The sequence below is a fragment of the Triturus cristatus genome, chromosome 12 (genome assembly GCF_964204655.1).
Source record: "Triturus cristatus chromosome 12, aTriCri1.1, whole genome shotgun sequence".
Taxonomy (NCBI): domain Eukaryota; kingdom Metazoa; phylum Chordata; class Amphibia; order Caudata; family Salamandridae; genus Triturus; species Triturus cristatus.
In genome coordinates this window covers 16,250,668-16,272,754 of record NC_140595.1, presented here as the reverse complement: position 1 = coordinate 16,272,754, position 22,087 = coordinate 16,250,668, and the positions used below count along the sequence as shown (strand labels likewise).

Here is a 22,087-nt window from a genome sequence, read left to right as displayed (position 1 = left end):
CAGTAAGTGTATTTACTGTCTTTACCCTGACCATGAAGTGGGTAAATGTAAATTCTGTAGAACCTGGTCTACAAAAACTCTTAAAGACAGGGAAGGCCGTCTCTTGTTGTGGCTCCAGAGACTGAAAGATAAAGATGAAGTGGTTTCTGAAGTAGAAAGCTTTACTTCTGGCCGTTCCCACACAGCCTCAAAACGCAGTAGTGTACATGATTTACCTTCGCCTTTTCTTAAAAAAAAGAAAATGTCTCTGTCTATGACAGCTGCCACGTCTTCTTCCTTGGCTACTGCGTTGTCGCCCACGAGACATAGCTCTCAGGCTGCCGAGGTTTCAACTTCCCAGTTTTCTGGCAAAAAACTGGCTTCATCGTCGACGAGGCTTCCGACGACGAAATCCGCAGTTTCCTGCTCGTCGACGGTGACTCTGACGACGACATCAGCATCAGGATCGTCGACGATGGTTCGGTCGACGTTGTCGTCGTCGACGATGATCATCAGTACTATAAAGACTGTATCATCTATATTGTCTATTGCATCGTCGTCGTCGAAGAAGGAAAAGATCTCGTCGACGTTACCATCGTCGATTGACCCGTCGACGAGTGCTCCGTCGACGAAGAAGAAGAAGACCTCATCGTCGTTCCCGTCGACGACGACTCCGTCGACGCCGTTTCTGTCGACGATGGTCCCGTCGACGATAGTTCCGTCGACGATAGTTCCATCAACGATTCCGTCTACGAAGATGTCTTCAGTAGCCTCTATGCCTCAGATCCTGTCGACTGCGGTCTCATTGGTGAAAATAAAGAGTAAAAGGACGACTTCTGCGCAGAGGTCATTAAAAGACCAAACTTCTTCCACGCCTTCAGCGTCTACTGCGTCCTTTGCCGCTGCTCCTTTGTTACCTTTGCCACCGAGTACTCAACAAGATATGTCAGGTGAGGTTATATCTTTGGATGATTCCCACCTTCCTTCACCATTGTTTGCCACTGATTCGGATCAAGATTCAGAAGAAGGTTTATCTGAATCATTTGGGGCGGCACACAGTCCATCGGATTTAATAATAAAATGCCAAGATGATACTAGTGAGGATGAGGAACGATTTTATCAGGAAGAAATTCCTACGGAAGGACAAACTGCGACGCTACCATTGTCGCTTATAACAAATCTTCAACTCATGTTGGACGATTATAATCGGCGTTTTCCTTTATCACCACAACAGTCTGTGGTTCCGCCTACTCCAGTGGTACCAACAACTATATCGGAACCAGTGCCGGTTCCAATACCTTCTATTGTACTACCTTCAGTACCGCTGCGACATTCTCCAACTCGGACAGTACCTCCTCATGATACTGAAGAAGAAGTTCCTCAGGACAGGGAAGATGGTGAGATTATGGATGATGGTGGCGATGATGATGATGAGGAGGATGATGGTATGGCGGAGTGGGATGTCTACCATGCCCAAACACCATCTCCCTCTCCGGTGATACCTGGTGACTCACCACCTGTTGACATTGCAAGTTTTCACCAGTTAATGGATAGGGCAGCCCAAAGGTTCAAATTAACAACGGAACACAAGGAAGAGGATTGTTTCCTGTACGATTTTAAAAATCAGCCTTTTAAGCAAACACATACAATCCCTATTATCGAATTCATTTGGGAGGAAGGCAAAAAGATTATGAAGACACCAAATAGTCTTCCGGCACAGGTGCCTAGATTAGAGAAAAAGTACAAGTCACCATTAGGAGCGCCAGCGTGCCTCACTGGTCAATCAAAGCCAGATTCTGTAATCACACAGGTAGCGCAACGTCTGGCTAGAAACCCTGCATCTACGATCACTGCATCACTGCACCACCTGATCGTGATGGACGTCGTTTGGATGCTATAGGGCGAACATTTTCTTCGATGGCTTCTACCATTGTGAGAGCGGCTAACGCCTTAGCCATCTTAGGTCGTTACGACCGTCAAGTATGGGCGGATATATCAGCGCTAGTTGAACAACTGCCTGAACCGTCGAAAAGTGAAGCTGTGAAGCCACTCCAAGAGGGAGAGAGCACATCTGCGGAGATAAGACTGTGCAGTTGATATCGCCTGTACGGGTTTCCGTCAACTTGCTGGAGCAGCGGTACTGCGCAGGCAAGGTTGGTTGCGCTCAACATCCTTTCGTCAGGAAGTGCAGGCACGGATATTAGACATGGCATATGACGGAGAGGCTTTATTCGGAGATCATGTGGATGAAGCTCTCCAATCGATAAAGAAGGATACAGACACTGCTCGCTCTCTGGGCACATTGCAATTTCGAAAACAGCCCTTTCGGGGTGCACGCGGACGCGGCACCTCCTCTAATTTTCGAAGAGGAAACAATCAGTATCGACCATATAACCAGGGTTCCAACCGTTATTCCTATAACCAACAGCAATCCTCTCGACAGCAGTCTTCCAAGACTTACAGAGGAAAATCCTCTTACAGGGGTTCCACTCTTAAGAGACAATGACTTGTATCAGTCCCAGAAAATTGGAGGTCGAATCTCTCTGTACTCTTCTCAATGGTCCTCCATAACAAGGAACCGTTGGGTTTTGGACATTGTAGAAAGAGGTCACACTTTAGAGTTCATCGAATTCCCTCCACCCACACCACCTACGGGACCACCACCGGCTCATTTCAAGGAACTGTTACATCAAGTTCAACTTCTAATGCACAAGGGAGCCATAGAGGTAGTACCAAGATCTCAAAGAGGAAAAGGATTTTATTCCCGATTCTTCCTTATCACCAAAAAGAACGGGGAATGGAGGCCCATTCAAGATCTGAGGGCTCTCAACAAGTATCTAAAGAAACAATCCTTTCGTATGTTAACGCTTGTAGAGATCTTGCGCTTACTCTCACAGGGAGATTTCATGGCAACAATCGACCTCCAAGATGCACATTTTCATATCCCCATACGACAACAACATCGGAAATTTCTACGCTTTCGAGTGGGTCGGAAGGATTTCTAATTCAAGGTATTACCATTCGGTCTACGCTCGGCCCCTCGAGTGTTTACAAAGGTGCTAGCTCCTGTGGTAGCGTTCCTACGTCTCCAGGGTGTTCAGATCTTCCCATATCTGGACGACTGTCTCCTAAAATCACAATCGGAGGTTCAACTTCTACAGCACACACGTCTTTGCCAGGAGGTGTTTTGCGCCTTAGGGCTCTCCATAAATACCATGAAGTCCCATCTACAGCCTTCTCATCGCAAGGATTTTCTGGGAGCAACTTTAGAAACAGTGTCAGCAGGGGCACTTCTCTCCCAGGACCGTCTTCAAAGGATTCTCCGACTGGTAACCTTGAGAGTTTTTCTGGCGGCAATTTCCCGTTTCCGTCAGGATGGTTCGACTTCACTTTGTTCTTCAAGGATTATCCATCAATTCTTCAAGGGTTGTTTCGCAACTTTCCTCCTGTTAGACGCCCTCCTCCGATGTGGCATCTTAACATCGTTTTGGCACAACTAATGAGACCACCGTTCGAACCTATTCACAAAGTTGAATTGAAGTATCTAACATGGAAGGTGGCTCTTCTTTTGGCGCTAACGTCTTCACGTCGCGTCAGTGACATTCATGCATTTACAATAAATCCACCTTTCCTACAGTTCAAACCAGATTCTGTAGTATTGCGCACAAATCCAACATTCTTGCCGAAGGTGCCTTCAGACTTTCATATTAACGAACCAGTGATTTTAAAAACTTTCTTTGCTAATCCTCAAACTCCTGCGGAGCAAAGATTGCATTCCCTGGATGTGAAACAATGTTTAAAGTTCTACATCAGCAGAACAGCTTCTTTTCGAAAATCTAATCAGCTCTTCATAGCTTATGGACGCTTTCACAAGGGACGTCCAGTTACTAAACCAACCATTGCACGTTGGGTTTCAGCTGCCATCGTCTTCTGCCATCAAAAGGCAAACAAGCCTTTGCAGTCACCAGTGAGAGCTCACTCCACTAGAGCAATGTCATCTTCAACCGCCTTATTTGCTGGAGTGCCTTTACATCAGATCTGCAGAGCAGCTACGTGGTCGAGCATACATACGTTTACAAGACAGTATTGCTTGGCAACTTTAAATGAAGAAGATGCTGCAGTTGGGCAGGCAGTTCTTTGCAATCTTTTTAAATAAGGTGAGCCTCTTCATTCCCTCCTCCATATTGTTTCCATTTACCGTTGAAAAAATGGTTCATTTACGCTGATATAGATATGCAGTAATATCATATACATAAGGATATTGATTGTCATTACAATTTCAGCTCTTTGTGATTATGGAAACAATGATAGTTGGTACTGCTAGCTATTCTATATTCAAGCATGTGAATCTATGAAAGACACCCCAATACTGGAGAAGAACAATTGTTACTTACCTGTAAACAGGTGGTTCTCCAGTATTGGTGTCTTTCAGAGATTCACATGCGACCCTCCCTCCTCCCTTCAGAGGCTCTCTTCTCCTCATACACTCTAAAAGTCACTTTGGTGCTACGAAAATCTGAGGTGAGGAGCTCTGAGGAGAAGGTTCTGGAGAGGAGCTGGCGCCTGATTGGCCGTAGTTTGGACTAACATAATGACAGAGATAGACTGCGAATGTCTTTTTTCTCTTTTTATGTATCTCTATACAGATTTCATATAGGGACATTCTTGAGGTTATTACCTATTTATATCTCTGTCTTAGATGATTACTTGTATATATATATATATATATATATATATATATATATATATATATTATGGCTATATATTGTGACTATATATATATGTATATTTTATTTATTGCTATATTATTTACCGTGGGACTCCCACTCCGACGACGGGGAATATTCAAGCATGTGAATCTATGAAAGACACCAATACTGGAGAACCACCTGTTTACAGGTAAGTAACAATTGTTCTTTCTTGGCACCAGTGGTCAGTTTCTTGCATGGCTCTGCGTTCCTGGCGCGGAAAGTCGTGTACAGAACTGACGTCAGCGCGCATGGGTGGCGCCTAAGTAGTCTCCGTGATGTCATCTTGGCGCTTACGACGCCAGCGACAGATGCGGAGTCGCACGACACCACCTACTGGCACGCAGTGGTACTGCTAGCAAAACTTTCCGGATCCAGTCTGACGCCTGGGGATTATTCTAAGGTAAGGAATCTATCACTAACTAATGTCTCTTACAGATATATCGTTACACAAGCAGTAACTTGTGCATTGGGGCCCACATTTTGGGTCTATGTGAGATCCTTGAAGATATGTTTGGCTCTAAAAGAATTGAGTAGGAATGAATGATATGTGATAAATCCGATCAGTTCCAAGAGAGTTCCTCTTTACCTGTACTTTCTGTACCCTGTCTCTTGGCCAGTGGGGTCACTCCCTTTTTCTACACACCATGTTGTACGCCACCAGTCTTACTGGGTTCAGTGTACCCTGATCCCCAGCCTCATTGTAGACCCAAACTCAAATTCTCAAATCACGTTTGACGATAAAGGAACAACCTGGATTGTACACCTCACAGTCGCTGCCCGTTGACACTGGATGATGTAGAATGTGTGAGATAGTGAAGGGACTAAATAAAGCATTCATCCTCTCCCCACCAAAGATCAACAGTTGAGTTGCACGATCAGACCTCAGTGCTGTGGTTGGGCTTGAACCTGGTGTCAGTACTGGGTTCAACGGGGCTTGGTTGAGAACTGGATTGGTAGGGGGCTCTACATTTGAGAATCAAATGATAAATTCATTCCACTAGCCCCTCGACACTTTAAAACTGCTGGTCGTAAATGTCTGCTTTTCTAGAAGAGTTTTTAAGCATAGAATTAGCATAGTGGTCCACAGTGAGCTAGAAAAGTGACAAAGTCGTTTGCCATTCTTGTAGCAAAGTTTTTAATCATAGGCTGGTGCCATCCACACCGAGCAGAAAAATGACGAAAGTTTTCTAGCACTACACACACAGTGTTACAGCTTTAGATTGGTAAATTGCCATCCAAGTCAACATCTTATCTCCCCAAATTTAGTTCTGACCCTGGTCGTCTATTCCTTTGAGAGGTTTCATTAGAGATTTGTATTATTTCACATCATTTACCACATACTTTGGGGAGGTTTCGTGGGCACCCCTTAGTTTGTAAATGTCTTTCTCTGCAAGCATGCACCAGCCAATGCCACACAACCATTCTCTACAGGTAGGAACCCTGCGTCCACCCCACAGTTTTGTTATCTCTCATCTGGCCACCACCAAAACCTGTGTAACTGAGTGACTTTTGATATTCTGGGCCAAATTTTTCACCCCATATTCCCAGCAACATAATTTTGGGATCCTCCTCTATGTGTGCTCCTATTGCTTAAGTCAGTTGCAGACTAATTTTATGCCAGCATTTCAAGATTTGTGGTATTTCCCACCATGTGTGGAAAAAGGCTCTTGGGTGACCACATTTGCACAGGTTGACAGTATATGCCCTTATGCATGGATCCGGGCCCATGTGTGGGATATGCGGTATAGTAATGTATTACTAACTCTATTGTTACTTCACGGATATCGTAAATTTAACATTTGAGAAAGAAATAGTGCAAATGACATGATTGTATCACTGGCTTTAAAATGTTAACATATCTTGGCTAAGAGCTGTGCCATACTTGATTTTTTTGCATATAAAACCAAAGCAAATGTCTAAGATTTCTTGTCAATTTGTTTTACTTCTCGTGTGGCTTGGTCCTAAACCTTACTCTTCGGTTTATCCTTTTTCCACAGGCTGTGCGTTTCTCACATACTGTGCCAGGGACTCTGCAATCAAAGCCCAAACTGCGCTGCATGAACAGAAGACTCTGCCTGGGGTGAGTATAAATCCAGCACCGCAGGCCGCGACAGCCAAGAAGGGTATTTCAAGGGTTTGCGGTGTAAGTGCGAGGATGAGTGCTCTTCCCGCAGGGCTACTCCTCACCTGAGGTCAGGCACCTGGGTAGGTTTAGAATGAGAAGGACATTCCCACTGTACAGTGGGTACCAAGGCTGTTTATGACCAGAAGGGTGTACCCACTATACAGTAGGTCCTAAGGCTGTTCATGACCAGAAGGATGTACCCACAGTAGGCAGTAAGGCTTTTCATGACCAGAAGGACGTACCTACAGTCCAGTGGGCAGTAAGGCTTTTCATGACCAGAAGGAGGTGCCCACCGTCCACTGGGTACTAAGGCTGTTCATAACCAGAAGGATGTACTCACCGTCCAGTGGGCAGTTAGGCTGTTCATGACCAGAAGGATGTACTCACCGTCCAGTGGGTACTAAGGCTGTTCATGACCAGAAGGATGTACCCAACATCCAGTGGGTACTAAGGCTGTTCATGACCAGAAGGATGTACTCACTGTCCAGTGGGTACTAAGGCTGTTCATGATCAGAAGGATGTAACCACCGTCCAGTGCGTACTAAGGCTGTTCATGACCAGAAGGGCGTACCCACTGTCCTGTGGGTGCTAAAGCTGTTCATGGCCCGAAGGACATGCCCACTGTCCAGTGAACACTAAGGCTGTTCATGACCAGAAGGACGTGCCCACCATCCAGTGGGTACTAAGACTGTTCATGACCTGAAGGATGTACTCACCGTCCAGTGGGTACTAAGGCTGTTCATGACCATAAGGATGTACCCACTGTCCAGTGGGTGCTAATGCTGTTCATTACCAGAAGGACGTACCCACTGTCCAGTGGGTGCTACCGCTGTTCATGACCTTGTGATGGACAGACATTAAGGTGGTGTGATGTGAAATTAACTGAATGTACCACCTTCCGCCTGCTTGTATTAGGGTTATACTCTATGCTCCTGTGTTTTCAGACTGCCTTTCTGGTGTCGCTTACCGATACATGGTTTGAAGGGCGGTTGGACCTGATGATGCGTGCATCTTGATATGTGTCTGACAAAGTCTTTTTAATATTTTGTCTAATCCAGCTGATCCACAGCATCTCCCTCCAGCCGAAGCACTCCAGCCCCGCTGACATGTTAATTTTGTCACCTGTCACATTGTTTTAACTCCCGTTCTAATAAAATACACCACACACTTATGGAGGTGGAAGGCTGCAGCTGTCTAATATTATCACAAGAAATACTGAATTAATAAGGATTCGTGTCACCAGTCATTGGTAGCAGACACAATATCGGAAGGCGTGTGGTAGGGGTAGCCATACCAGTATAGTTGCTGTTAGGAAGGTGACGTGAAGGAGGTAAATGGAAGCCCGCCGCCTGGTCACATAGAGCGGGCAGGTTTTAGCGCTTTGGGTTAATGTTTTTTAGTTCTGACCTATAGACAGCTTTAGCTGTCTGTTGTTAAAGATTTATTGTGTCTAAGATATTAAAGAATACATATAGACATATGTTGTATTTATTTAGATCAGTCCATTGCTCTTGATTGGATGAATTTCTTTTCTGTTTCATTTCCCTGCTCCTTCAGTTGGCTCCTCCCTTTCCTTTGTTTGTTTTACCTCTGAAGCATTTCTTCTTCACCGTGTCCTGATTGGGTGACTTGTATCATTCCACTGCTTGCATTCAGGAGAACTTATGTTTTTTCTTGCACGCCATGGGAGTGGATGTGTGTTCATGCTCTCTCCCTGGTGTGCTGCTTCCTTCATCAAATCCCTCCCCTTCCTCTCTGTTGTCCCCCCCCACCCCCTCCCTCCCCCCCCCCCCAAAAAAAGCTATTCCCTTGCCCCCCTTCCTGTTTCCTTCATTGCCTCTGGCCCCCGCCGCCCTGCTGGCAGTGTAAATGCTGTTTTTTCAATCGTCTGCAGAAACCATCGGTCCAGCCAATAGGTTTTCATTGGCAAAGCCAAAAGGCGAATCGATTATCTCTGTCAGTGCTTGTTATAAACATGTTTTTCATACCTCGGCCCGCATGGGGTGATAGTTCAGTTTTGCAGTATGCTACCTCTGACGAGGAGTCGAGTAGACGCGTCGCCCCTGTGCCCTGGATCGGCCGTGCATGAAGAGTCCAGCCCTCGCCCCAATTCTTTCAAGCCCTTCCTTCGCACATGAACCCCACGCAGGGGATGCACGGACCCGCCACGCGTCTGCTGTCACATCCACAAATAGAACTTGTGAACACGTGTGACAGGTCACGTTGGCAGGTGCAGGGAAACGGTAGTGGCGCCCAGCGGGCTGTGCAGTGTGTGACTGTCCCGTGTGTGTGTGTCGGGGCTCAGCGCGGCTGTCAGACGAGGGAGTGCCTGCGAAGTGTGACGTGGAAGTGTCTGTCTGTCTGTCCGTCCTGCACCCGGTTCACGAGGCTCCGAACTCCATAGAAAATGCCAGTGACGTAACATAGGCCCCCGCAGTGAGGGGGTGCGAGCTGCAGGGAGCCCCCTCAGCACAGTACCCTGTGGGGGGCCCTCCATGTACCTATCAGGGAGGTCTCCCTCAAGTTTCGATACCCCACTGGAAAATGCCACTGTTGGGAAAATATGGTCTAATGTCTTGAAGCTATTTGTGAGGTGCACTGCTGAGTGTAGGATGCGTTCAGGGTCGTCACATTTGTGTCTGACGGGCTGTTAAACATGGTATTGCCTCCACTGAGGTGAGAGAGGAGAAACACTTGTGCCATCTACAAAAGTTGTTTTGGAGTCGCGAAAGTCTAATATTTTTAAGAGGCAGAGTTCGTACTATGCTGCCTTGGTTTTATTAACATTTCTATGCTTCACTTCCATTACATGTCTGCATTTTAAAGGTCTTAGAAGTGGGTCTCACTTTGGTATTTAACAGTTGGTAGGACACTTCTACAGCATTTGTTGCTGGGCCCTATGTACTCTTTTTTTACAGAAGTGAGCAGTTTCTCCCAGCCACCAGGGTGTGCGAAAGGCAACCCTATGTCCTGCTTTGGGTGACGCATGATTGTGGCCCCGGTGGTGGTGGGAGCTGGGACCGAAGAATGCTCCTTGTACCCTTTTGGGCTGGTCACTCTCCCTGGGAACTCATCACCCCTGCACAGGCACCATTCCATGGGCGCTTGCTTAGATGTTCCCCGTCAGTCAAAAAAAGATGAGGGCAGATCTGAGTACGATTGCTGAAGGTCAGGATGCTGCACTTGCCAGTCTTGAACTGCCGTTAGGATGCAGGCAGCCTTAACATGCATGGATGAGGGGCTAGACCATCCCTTGCTCAAGGCGGATCTCTTTGAGGCGTTTCATGCCATGGGCCGCCAGGCATTGCTGGACAGGCTGGCCTCAGCCTCACAGGGATCCCTCTGACCATTGAACGGCTCAACTCTTTCCTAAGTCACCCGTCACTGAGAGTTAACCTGGTCTCCGTCATGTGCACTCCTACCTCGCTTGTCTGCAGGTGCCACAGGGTTCACCGTTATCCCCTGCGTTATCCAGTGCATATATCGACCCCTGAAGGACCTCTTTAAGAAGAGGCATGTATGGGTCAGTCCTGTGCAGACAATACTGAGGTGGATGTCAGAAGGATTCCTCCTGCAATCAGTGCACTACGTTCACCCCATTTGGCCCAAAGATGTGTCAATGTTTATCACTAGTAGTAATTTAGTATCCCTAAAACAGAGGTCTTTCTGCTAGGAGACAAAAGCCAAGTCATTACCCATGGGCATTCTGTGCCAGCAATCCCCTCTAAAGTCAAACACAAAACTGGACTTTGCATTAAAGCGGAAATATCGCTCTATACCTGGGTGGGAAGGTGGTGGTAAGTTGCTTCCATGAACTAAATCATATTAAAACTTTGTTTCTCCTACTTTTCCACAAACAAAAAGCAGGAGTGATTTTGGTGTGAGTAAATGTCAGACAATATTATTCTAACTGCTTACACCGCCATCCGTCCTACGAAATCACCTGCTTACAAAGAGCCGAGAACGCAAGAGTGGGCCATAGAGTCGTACTTAAGAGATCACATCATATAGGTTGGAAAAGCTTTACGTTGACTTTAGATCAAGGAATGTACATGCTTTAAATCGGGGGACTTGATGTGCAAATGCTTCTACAAATTAGCACCAATTCACCCAGCTAAGCGCATGACACTCTACTCTCCATCGAGTATTGCGTAGTCAGTATAAAAATTTGATGGACAACCCTAAAGTGCAGCTGAAGTCTGGAGAGTCAGACACTCTCTCTGTAGCAGATCTCGCCTTTGGAATCAGAGGTGTTAAAGCCCACAGACTCCTGCCAGCTTTGGATCAGATGTGAAGTCGCGCCTATTCTGAAGTCCTATGCAAGACCAATACCAATGGACCTACTTGTAGGGTGTGTACAGCTTACTAATGCTATGATTGATTGACTCACACCTGCAGCTCTCTTTGCGTGTCCCAGGTACGCGGATTGATGCCAGGCCGTGCATATACTGTTTTGCATACTGGGTGTACACAGCAGTACAGAGCTTTCTGGTGGTACTTCTTGGTTTGAGGGCTACGAGTAGGATGATTGCAGCTGTGTCGCACACATCAACGCTTAACACTTAGCAAATAAGTTAGTGTATTGCTTAGATCTAATGTTACTGCTGTAATGTCAGCATAAAACAGGTAGGGTAGAGTGCTCTCTGTTTTCCTCCTTGTTACCTTTTTTTTCTTACGAGGTTCTGCAGACTTCCAGCACTTCCTTTTGATTCCCATTTCCCTTTTTACTCCTGCTGCATCGCACACAATATCCCCATCCTTTTTAGGGTCGAGCCAGCAAGAGCCTGCGCATGCGTCTCGCTTGTGAGACACTGTTGTATACATAGAAGCGCTTGGAGCCCGCCTGTTGCTTACCATTTGTTGACTTGCATGGTACTCTTCAGTACGTAATTCGTCAAGGTAGTCCAACATAAATTCCGTTACTCTCTGTGGAGCAGGGACCAAGCACTGATTGATTTAACTTAATCAGTGCCCGTCTGCTGCTCCCGACGTGATTGAGGCACTATTTTGTTCTGTGTAAGTTTTAGTGCCCTTCAAATAGAAGGCGTGTGACTGGCAAATACATGCCCAGCAGGACAAACAAAATTGCAAAGATTTATTTTCTATAGGCAAGTATCTTTTGTTTTTCCAAGTGTTCTGTTCTTACTCTGTATTTATGTATTCTTTTGTTTTTGCTCGTGGGGTCTGTTCTCAAATATGAGGATTATTTTATTGCAAACCGACTGTTTCTTTCTTATGTGTAATTTCTGAAATGATGCTTTAATACATAATCGTGGAGTACACCCCAATCAACCCCACTCCAGTCCACGCTACCTCACCGCACACAAATCTGCCCCACTCAATCAGATCCACCTCACACCAATTCATCTCATTCTAGTCCTCCTAACCTACCCCACCCCACTAAAATTTGCCCCACTTCTATCCAAAACAGCCTGCCCCATTCCAATTTTCCACACTCCAATCTGTCCCCCTCTAATCCAAAACAATCTGCCCACTCCAAAACAATCTACCCCAGTTTAATCAAAAACAATCTACCTCACTCCAATCCAACACAATTTGCCCCACTCCAATCTAAAATAATCTGCCCCACTCCAATCTAAAACAATTTGCCACATTCCAATCTGCCCCACTCCAATCCATAACAATCTAACCCACACCAATTTGCCCAACTTCAATCCACCTCACCCCAATCCACTCACTCCATCCCAATTCACCCCACTCCAATACAACCCACTCCAATCCACCCCACACCAATCAATTCCACTCCAGTCCAGCCCGATCCAATCTACACCTCTTCAATCCAATCCACCCCACTTGAATCCAAACCAATCTGCCACACTCCAATCCAAAACAACCTGCTCACTCCCATCGAAAACAATCGTCCCACTCCAATCTGACCCACTCCACTGCAGTCCAATCCACCCCACTCTACTCCAATTCACCCACTCCACCTTAAAACAATATACCCCACCGCATTAAACTCCACCCTGCTCCATCCAATCCACCCAGCCCACCACACTCCAATCCAACCCACTCCAGTTCAATCCACTCCACTCCAATCAAGTCCACCCTAAACCAATTCACCTCACTTCAGTCCGCTCCCCTCCAATCCAATCCAATCCAACCCACTCCAAAACAATCAAATTTACCCCAATTCAATCCACTTCACTCCAATTCAATGCACCCCAATCCAATCCAATCCACCCCTCCAGTCCACTCACTCCAATCCACCCCACCAAATCCAACCCACCCCACCAAATCCAACCCACCCTACCTGAATCCAATCCACCCCAATCTACTCCAATCCACCCCACCACCTCAATCCACTCCAACCCATTCCACCCTATTCCACCCCACTCCATTCCACGCCACTATACGCCACACCACTCTACGCCACTCCACTCTGACACTGCACTCTACAACACTCTCTGCCACTGACCCACTGAACTCTACTCCCCTCGACTCTACTCTACTCTACTCACCCTACTCCACTCCACGACACTCTACTCTAACAAATCCAGTCATCTGAAAGAGACACGTTAGTGATAGATATCTTACCTTAGAATATCCCCAGGCGTCAGACTGGATCTGGTAAGTTTTGCTAGTAGTACCCCTGCGCGTCAGTAGGTGGCGTCATGCGGCTCCACGTCCGTTGCTGGCGTCGTAAGCGCCGAGATGACGTCACGGAGACTACTTGGGTGCCACCCATGCGCGCTGACGTCAGTTCTTTCTTTTTCCGGCCAGCCAGCGCAGATCCGGTTAGAGCACGTACCTTAGTCACTTTTTGACTAACCTTGGAGACTTTTTGTCTCCCTTTTTCTCCCTGGTGCATGTAGGGATGCCTGGATTTAAGTCTTGTGGGGCCTGTCGTCGCAATTTGTCGGTGGCGGACCCCCACGATGTTTTCCTCTACTACCTGGAGACCGACCACGACTCCCGATCCTGCCGGGACTGTCAGGCCATGGCCCCTAAGGCCTTGAGGGAGCGGGCCGGCAGCTGCTGGAGGTCTGGCAGTCGTCCCGGCGCCATTCCAGGTTCAGGGACCGTTCCCGAGAATGCTCGCGGGGCCGCAGTCGTCGCTCCTCGGGCTCCAAGTCTTCACCCTCGGATTCGGGTAAGAGACGACCTAAAAAGAAGTCGAAGAAGCGAGTTCGCTCTCAGACGTCCCCCTGTTGGTCCTCGGATGCGGACAAGGGGGATAGGGGTTCTGCCCCTGCGGCTTCTTTGGAGCCTGGGAGTCCCACGGCCTACCCGCCTTACCCGGGTCCGTCGGCGACTCCCGAACAGGTGCAAGAATTTCTTGCTACCTTGGACTGCCTTTTTAGGCCTCGGGCTCCCGCCGGCGCGCCTTCGGGCCCCGCGGTCCCGTGTCCGGATCCTGTGGGGTCGCCGGCACCGCCGGCGGATCTAGCTTCGGCGCCTCCGGGTCCTGTGCCATTGGCTCCAGCCCCAGCGCCACAAGTTCCAGCGCTGCCGGCTCCGGCCCCGGCGCTACCGTCGGCTCCGCCTCCGGCGCCGCAGTGGGTGCCGTTTGTCCCGCCCTTGCCCCGGTACCAGGACCATTTTGCTCCTACCGCATTGGGAGGCAGCGCCGGCTCGGCTCCGGCCGGCGCCGTTTGACGCCGTATGTTCCTTCTTCGGCTCTGGCTCTGCTGCCGCAGTCTGTTCCCCATGCAACAGAGGTGGAGGACGACTGGGAGGGGTCCGAGGACCCTCTTGTCCGTCAGTGTGACTCCGAGCAGGAATGGGTGGACGACTTGGGGGATGCTGGTGACCTCAACGTCTCTTCTGACCTGGGGTTTGCCTCCCCACACCTACTATGGAGGAGGGCGCCTCCTATACAATGGTGCTCCGTCGGGCAGCTGAGGTCCTCAACCTCGATCTTCCTATGGTAACCCTTAAGACTAATCTCCTCATTGAGGTGCTCCAGAGGGCGTCCACTTCGTCGGAGCCCCTGCTCCCCGTTAACAACACCCTCACTGACGTCTTGTTGGGCACTTGGTCGCGGCCAAGCACAGGGACCCTTTGGATAAGAATGTCGCCAGGCGTCATCCCCTGGCGACCCCGCGTTTCTGACCACTCATCCTACACCTGAGAGCCTGGTCATCCAAGCCTCGACGTCACAGAGTGCCTTTCCCACGGCCCCGCCGGATAAGGACTCTAAGAAGCTGGAACAGTTCGGTAAGAGGTTGTTCTCTTCGGCCAGCTTAGGGCTGCGGTCCATGAACACCGCCTGCTTATTAGGCCGCTATTCCACGCGGTGTGGGATACAGTTGCGCAGGTGTTACCTCAGTGTCCTGAAGAGGTCCACGCTGTGCTGTCCTAAGCGGTGGCTGAGGGTAAAGATGCGGCTTAGTTCGTCATTCGGTGTGGTTTGGACACCGCGGACTCACTGGGTAGGGCGATTTCTACGACTGTGGAGCTGCGTCGCCATGCCTGGTTGCGATCTACCGGGTTCTCGCCCGATGTCCAGAGCTCGCTCACGGACATGTCCTTTGATGGCACTCGCCTGTTTGGCTATAAGGCCGACAGTGCACTGGAGCGTTGTAAGGACTCGCGAGCCACGGCCAAGTCCTTGGGTCTTTCTGCGAAGAGCCCTGCCACTCAGCGTGGCCAAGGACGCGGCTTCCGCAGGGGCGGGTCTGGGAATCAGCGTGAGGGTCAGTCCACCTCCGCCGCTTCTGCCTCCAAACGTTCCTAATCCGAGCTTTGTGGTGCACCCCACGCCGGTGGGTGGCAGGGTTCGCCACCACCTCCCCCACCGGCGCGATATAACCTCAGACAAGTGGGTGTTGCAGATCATCCGCATGGGTTACTCCCTGCCCTTTCAGTCCTCCCCTCCAGCCATGCCACCTCGGTGCCACCGCATGTCACGGGATCACTTGGTACTCCACCAGCAGGAAGTCACTGCCCTCTTGGCCAAGGGGGTCATCGAGTGCATTCCTTGGCCGGAAGTAGGAGGTGGTTGTTGTTTCCACTACTTTCTGGTCCCCAAGAAGTACAAAGGGGGCCTGCGACCCCATCTTGGACCTCCGTAACGTCAATTGCTTCCTCCAGAAGGAGAAGTTGAAAATGCGGACTGTGGCTCAGGTCCTGGCTGCCCTCGACCCTGGAGACTGGATGGTAGCGTTGGACTTGCAGGGCGCATATTTTTACATCCCCGTCCTGCCGGCCCACCGGCATTACCTGCGGTTCACAGTAGGCCAGGAGCATTTTCAGTTTGCCGTGCTCTCCTTTGGCCTTACCAGCGCCCCTCGGGTGTTCACGAAAGTGATGGCGGTGGTCGCAGCTCATCTGCCCAGGTCAGGGGTGTCAGTCTTCCCTTACCTCGACGACTGGTTGTTGAAGGAGGGCTCGCCCCAGGCAGTCGTCAACCACCTTCAGACTACGGCCGACCTCCTGCATTTACTGGGGTCCTCCATCAACATGCCAAAATCGCACCTGAGTCCCTCTCAGAAGCTCCCCTTCATCGGAGCGGTTCTGGATTCAACGCGGTTTCAGGGTTATCCTCCTGAGCAGCGAGTAGGGATATTCAGGCTATGATTTCGATCTTTCAGTCTCTGTCCCGGGTTTCAGTCAGGATGACCCTCTGGCTTCTGGGCCGGATGGCCTCCTTCATCCTGCTGGTGACACATGCCCGATGGCATATGTGGGCTCTGCAGTGGGACCTGAAGTTCCAGTGGGCCCAGCATCAGAGCAACCTGTCCGATCATGTCCAGATGTCGGAGGGCGCTTCACGGCAATTGCAGTGGTGGCTCATGAATCGCGATTGGGTCAATGGCAGATCCCTCTCCCTTCCCCAACCGGAGCACACAGTGGTGACGGATGCGTCCCTCCTGGGATGGGGAGGCCACTTGGGGGAGGCGGAGATCAGAGGCCTCTGGTCTCTGGCAAAGTCCCGGCTCCATATCAATCTGTTGGAGCTTCGGGCGATCCGACTTGCACTGAAGGCATTCCTTCCCTCTGTCCGGGGAAGTGTGGTGCAGGTGTTCACGGACAACACCACCGCCATGTGGTATTGCAACACACAGGGCGGGGTGGGTCCTGGACCCTATGTCAGGAGGCTCTGCGCCTCTGGACATGGCTGGAACATCAAGGCATCACCTTGATGGTTCAACACCTGGCAGGTTCTCTGAAAGCCAGGGCAGACGAACTCAGCCACCGGTGCTTGATGGATCACGAATGGCGTCTTCACTCGGAAGTGGTGCAAGGTCTCTTTCAGCAGTGGGGAGACCCTTGGTTAGATCTATTCGCCACCGCAGAGAACGCGCAATGTCTTCAGTTCTACGCATTGGAATTTCCAAGGCGGCACTCGCTAGGCGACGCTTTTCGTCACGAGTGGAGTTGCGGTCTATTATTCGCCTTTCCGCCTATACCACTTCTGCCCAGTGTGCTGAAGAAGATTCGGCGCAACCGGGTCCAAGTCATCCTTGTGGCTCCGGATTCGGCACGAAGATACTGGTATCCCAAGCTTCTCAGCATGGCGACCGATCCCCCGATATGCCTGCCTCTTCAGGAGGATCTTCTGTCGCAGCAGCAGGGAACGGTCCTCCAACCGAACCTGTCCAGCCTCCACCTCCATGCGTGGAGATTGAGCGGCGACAGTTGACAACTTTTGATCTTCCTCCCGAAGTCTGTGATGTCATTCTGGCTGCCAGGCGTCCCTCCATTAAGACGGTATACGCCTGCCGGTGGAACAAGTTTGTAGCATGGTGCACAGCTAAGGCTGTGGATCCCCTTTCTGCCCTTCTTTCCAAAGTCCTTTTGTTCCTTCTTTCTTTGGCCCAGCAGGGCTCTGCTCTGGGCACTATCAAAGGTTATCTTTTGGCCATCTCCGCCTTTTTACGGCTTCCAGATCAGCCTTCTCTTTTTATGTCCCCGGTTGATAACTGTTTCCTAAAAGGCATTACGCACACGTTTCCTCCCGTGCCGTTCAAAATGCCTCAGTGGGACTTAAACCTTGTCTTGACCTATCTGATGTGCGCTCCCTTCGAGCCCCTTCATACCTGTCCTTTGCGTCTTCTCACTCTTAAGACGGCTTTCCTGGTAGATATCACCTCTGCCAGAAGAGTGAGTGAGCTCCAGGCTCTTTCTTCCAAACCTCCTTTCCTTTCTGTTCATCCGGACAAGGTGGTTTTAAGGACCCGTCCTTCTTTTTTGCCAAAGGTTGTCACGCCCTTCCACATCGGGCAGACCATCACTTTGCCCAACTTCTTTCCGCCTACGTATCCTTCAAAAGAGGAAGAGAGGCTCCACTGTCTGGACCCAAAACTTGTACTCTCGTTCTATCTGAAGTGCACACAGCAGTTCGGGGTGGATGACCAGCTCTTTGTTGGCTACATGGGCACCAAAAAATGTCGGGCTGTGCACAAACGGACCATCTCTCGGTGGGTCGGTCTGTGCATCAAGGCCTGTTACTTGTTGGCTAAGAAGGAGCCTCCTGTGGGGCTGCGTGCCCATTCTACAAGGGCAACGGCAGCCACTACTGCCTTGGGACGCGGCGTCCCCTTGCAGGACATTTGCCAGGCAGCTATGTGGGCCTCGCTGCACACGCTTACCAAACATAGCACCCTTTAGAACACTCCCAAGAGAGGCTGAGTCCCTCAGATTTTCACCACAAGTTTTGCATGAAGGGAGTCTCCCTGAGCTCTTCTTGTTTTTCAATACAGCTTTTTTTGTTTTTCAACCTTAATTAAACTGTGTCGGATAAGAAAGACCTTTTTTGTCCATGCAAGACATGTGGGAAAAAAAAGGTTCATGTGGATGACCCACATAGAGACTGCATCTACTGCCTCCATCCCCAGCATGAGGTTAAACAGTGCAAAACTTGTCACACTTTCTCATCTTAGACTCTAAGGTATAGAAAGGTTAGGCTACTCTTGTAGCTTCATAAGATAAGATCACAGAAAACATCTTCAGAAGAAGACAGCGACACGTCTTCCAGGTCAATACAAGAGAGCCAGAACCCATGATGGGACACCTGAGGAGGCCAAGAAACGCTCCAAAACCTTCCAGCAGCTAAAGACTCTCATAAAAAGGAGAAGCAGACTATATTCTTCTCAGAGTCAGCATTGTCTTTGCCATCTACTCCTTCGGCTAAAGAGGGTAAGCGTTCTGCTTCCTCGTAGTCAGATCTGGTGAGGTACAAATCCTCTCGGAAATCCATGTCCATGTCGATATCACCGTCAATGCCGCACTCATCGATGACAACAATTACCACCCACTGGTCGTCAAGACTGTCGACGGTACCAATAACGACTATGATGGCTATTGGTGCTCCCATCCTGTCTACGAGAATTCTGCCATCGACGAAGATCTCATCGACGCAGAAACTATGCACGAGACCATCGATGATAACACCGTCGACGACAGAGCCAGCAACATGGTCAACAATGACTCCTTCGACGATGGTCCCAACTATGAGTTCAACAATGGTCCCATCTACTATGACATTGATGATGGTTCCATCGACGAGTACTTCTAGCAAAGGCAATTCCATTTTGCTGATAAACACCGTTGACTCCTTTGTCTGCAAGGCGCATTAGCAAACTTTCCAAGACATTTCTGCGTCCTGAGGTCACTTCCCCAAACAAGGTCTCACGTTGCCCCCAAGGTACTTGCTGGACATGGAGGAATTGGACGAGAATGGTCCTTATGGGACAGCTCATAGCCCTTCAGAGCAGCATGTTAAGTGTCTGGAAGAGGACGAGGACTATGATGATGAGGAACAACCAAAATGATTACCTGCCTCCTCCAAGGCAATTCGAGCCTTATAGATATTAGTTGAACCCTCCTAGAGAGGATACTACGCACCTACCAACCTTCTTGATCCAGGACTTAATGGCTATATTGTTGGATTACAGGAAGCATTTCCCTCAACCTCAAAAAGTACGTACTGAGGCACCACCACCGCAGCCCACTGCCCCTTCTACTTCACCTGTGCTTCTACCTCCAATTCAGAGACTGACGCTTTGCCCCTTGGCAATACCTCCTAGAGACTAACCATCCTCTTCTGATGAGAACACTTAAGAGGGCGAGATTCATGATCCTCCACTGCTGGCAGATGATTGGGATGACTATGTAATTCCTGTGCTATCCTCACTTCCATATCAACCTGAAGACTCTACTCCGGAGGTTTTCACAGTCTCAAGGAGAGAGTGACTACCAGATTCCACCTTCCTATGGTAGTGAAGCAACCAGACTGCTTCCTTTGCGACTTTAAAGAACAGACAAGGAAGTCAGTACAATCCATTCCGTTTATCTATTATAATTGGCAGGAGGGGCCTGAAGACACAAAGTATAGGGCCCCGGAGGATTCCCCTTCATGCCTCAAAGGGCACCCCAAGACTGATTCAGTCATATCTCAGGCGGCGCAGAGCAGATAAAAAAATCCATTGACCCCTATTAAAACGTCATGTGACAAGGAAGGGGGGTTGCTTGGATAATATTGGCAAACGCTTCTCCACCATGTCTGCCATAACTATACGAGCTGCTGACACTGTGGCTATTCTTGGTTGTTATGACCGCCAGATGTGGTCCGATATAGGTGCCATGTTGGACCTCCTCCCAGAGGACAAGAGACAGGAAGCCAAGAAAATATTGCTGGAAGGAGAGTGTGCAGCCTCGGAGGTATTTGACTACGCATGGATATAGTCACTAAAGGCTTTAGACAACAAGCTGGCCAAGCAGTTTTATGGCGCTAAGGATGGCTTAAGGTGGTCCCATTCTGACCAGGAGTCCAATCTAAGATCTTGGACATGGCTTATGATGGTGATACTTTTTTCGGAAAGCATATTGATGACGCCTTGCTCACCATTAAGAGGGGCACTGAGATCGCCAAATCTCTTAGCACCCTACAATATCGGAAGATGCCCTTTCGAGAAGCACGTGGACGGGGTTTTTCAAGCAATAGAGGTGCATACCAATGCACCCAGCAGTTCCAGCCATACCAGCCATAGTATAGACGGGGTTATCGGCAGCCAGCATATCACCAACCATGTACAGCGAGTTTCTCCAGACAGGGGTTCCGCAGAAGACCACTATCCCAGAGCTGCGAAACAAGTCGCAAGCAGTGACCTCAGTCAGGTACCAGCTATTACCCCCTCCTGTCCAGTCGGTGCGAAAATCTCCAACCAAGTCCATCAATGACAGAACATCAAAACGGACAGATGGGTATTGGATTTAGTCACCTATGGCCATACCCTGGGGTTTACAGAAAGACCACCAAACACTTAGTCCAGGGGAGCGTACCTCCCTCGTCTTCACTTACTGAATAAAGAGGTCAGAATAATGCTCTCCAGGGAGCATAGAGAAGACTCCTGTAGCTTAAAGGGGAAGAGTATGCTACTCCCGTTTTTCCTCATACGCAAGAAATCAATAGTGGAAACCTATTTTAGATCTCAGGAAACTCAACAAATTCCTCAGGAAGCAAACTTTCAGGATGATTACACTCTCAAACAAAGATCAGCACCTCAACAGTGAAGATTACATGACATTTCTAGATCTGGAAGATGCCTATTGTCATACCCTCATCCACCCCAAGCATCGAAGATACGCCAGATTCACCATAGCTGGTACCTATTAACAATTCAAGGTACTTCCCTTCCGCCTGAAAATTGCTCCTCAGATATTCACCAATTGCATGGCCCCAGTAGTAGCAACCCTAAGAAAGCAAGGTAAGAAAGTCCCCTACGTGGATGACTTGCTGTTAAAAGCACCAACCTCTCTGTAGGCAACCAGCGCTACAGTAGCCTGCCTGGCACTTTTCACAACCTCGGCCTTACCATAAACCAACAGAAGTCTTCTGTCATTGCCAGTCAAGCAATGACATCACTTGGAGCCGACCTGGACACAATCCAGAACAAGGCTTTCCTCTCTCAAGACAGAAAAGAGCGGTTGGGAAACTTAGCACAAAACATTGCAGGAAGACAGTACGTTTCTGTGAGAATATACAAATCGCTTCTAAGCATGCTTTCTTTGCCAATCAAATTAATTTCACTGGCTTGCCTCAAGATGAGACTACTGCAGGAAGAGCTGCAACTTCAGTGGGTGCAGGTGACGGGGTCCTTCAAAGACGTAATCTCCATCACCCCACGCATGAGGGAAGAGTTAAAGTGGTGGTATCTCAGACCACTTCGTTTTGAAGGTCCCACCTTTCTACCATTGGTTCCAGATTTCATTGTCACAATGTACGCCTCTCTGGAAGGCTGGGAGGCCATTTGCATGACCTGCA

The 22,087-nt window shown here is 49.1% G+C and overlaps 1 protein-coding gene across 4 annotated transcripts in view; it reads left to right on the top strand.

Annotated features, from left to right (window-relative positions):
• CELF5 (CUGBP Elav-like family member 5) overlaps window positions 1-22,087 on the top strand; it is a 376,224-nt gene that overhangs the window by 38,635 nt on the left and 315,502 nt on the right. For all 4 annotated transcript variants that reach the window (XM_085638935.1, XM_085638933.1, XM_085638934.1 and 1 more), the window contains exon 2: window positions 6,728-6,810. In XM_085638935.1, the coding sequence (XP_085495061.1) occupies window positions 6,728-6,810 (83 nt within the window). The remainder of the gene's footprint in view (window positions 1-6,727; window positions 6,811-22,087) is intronic.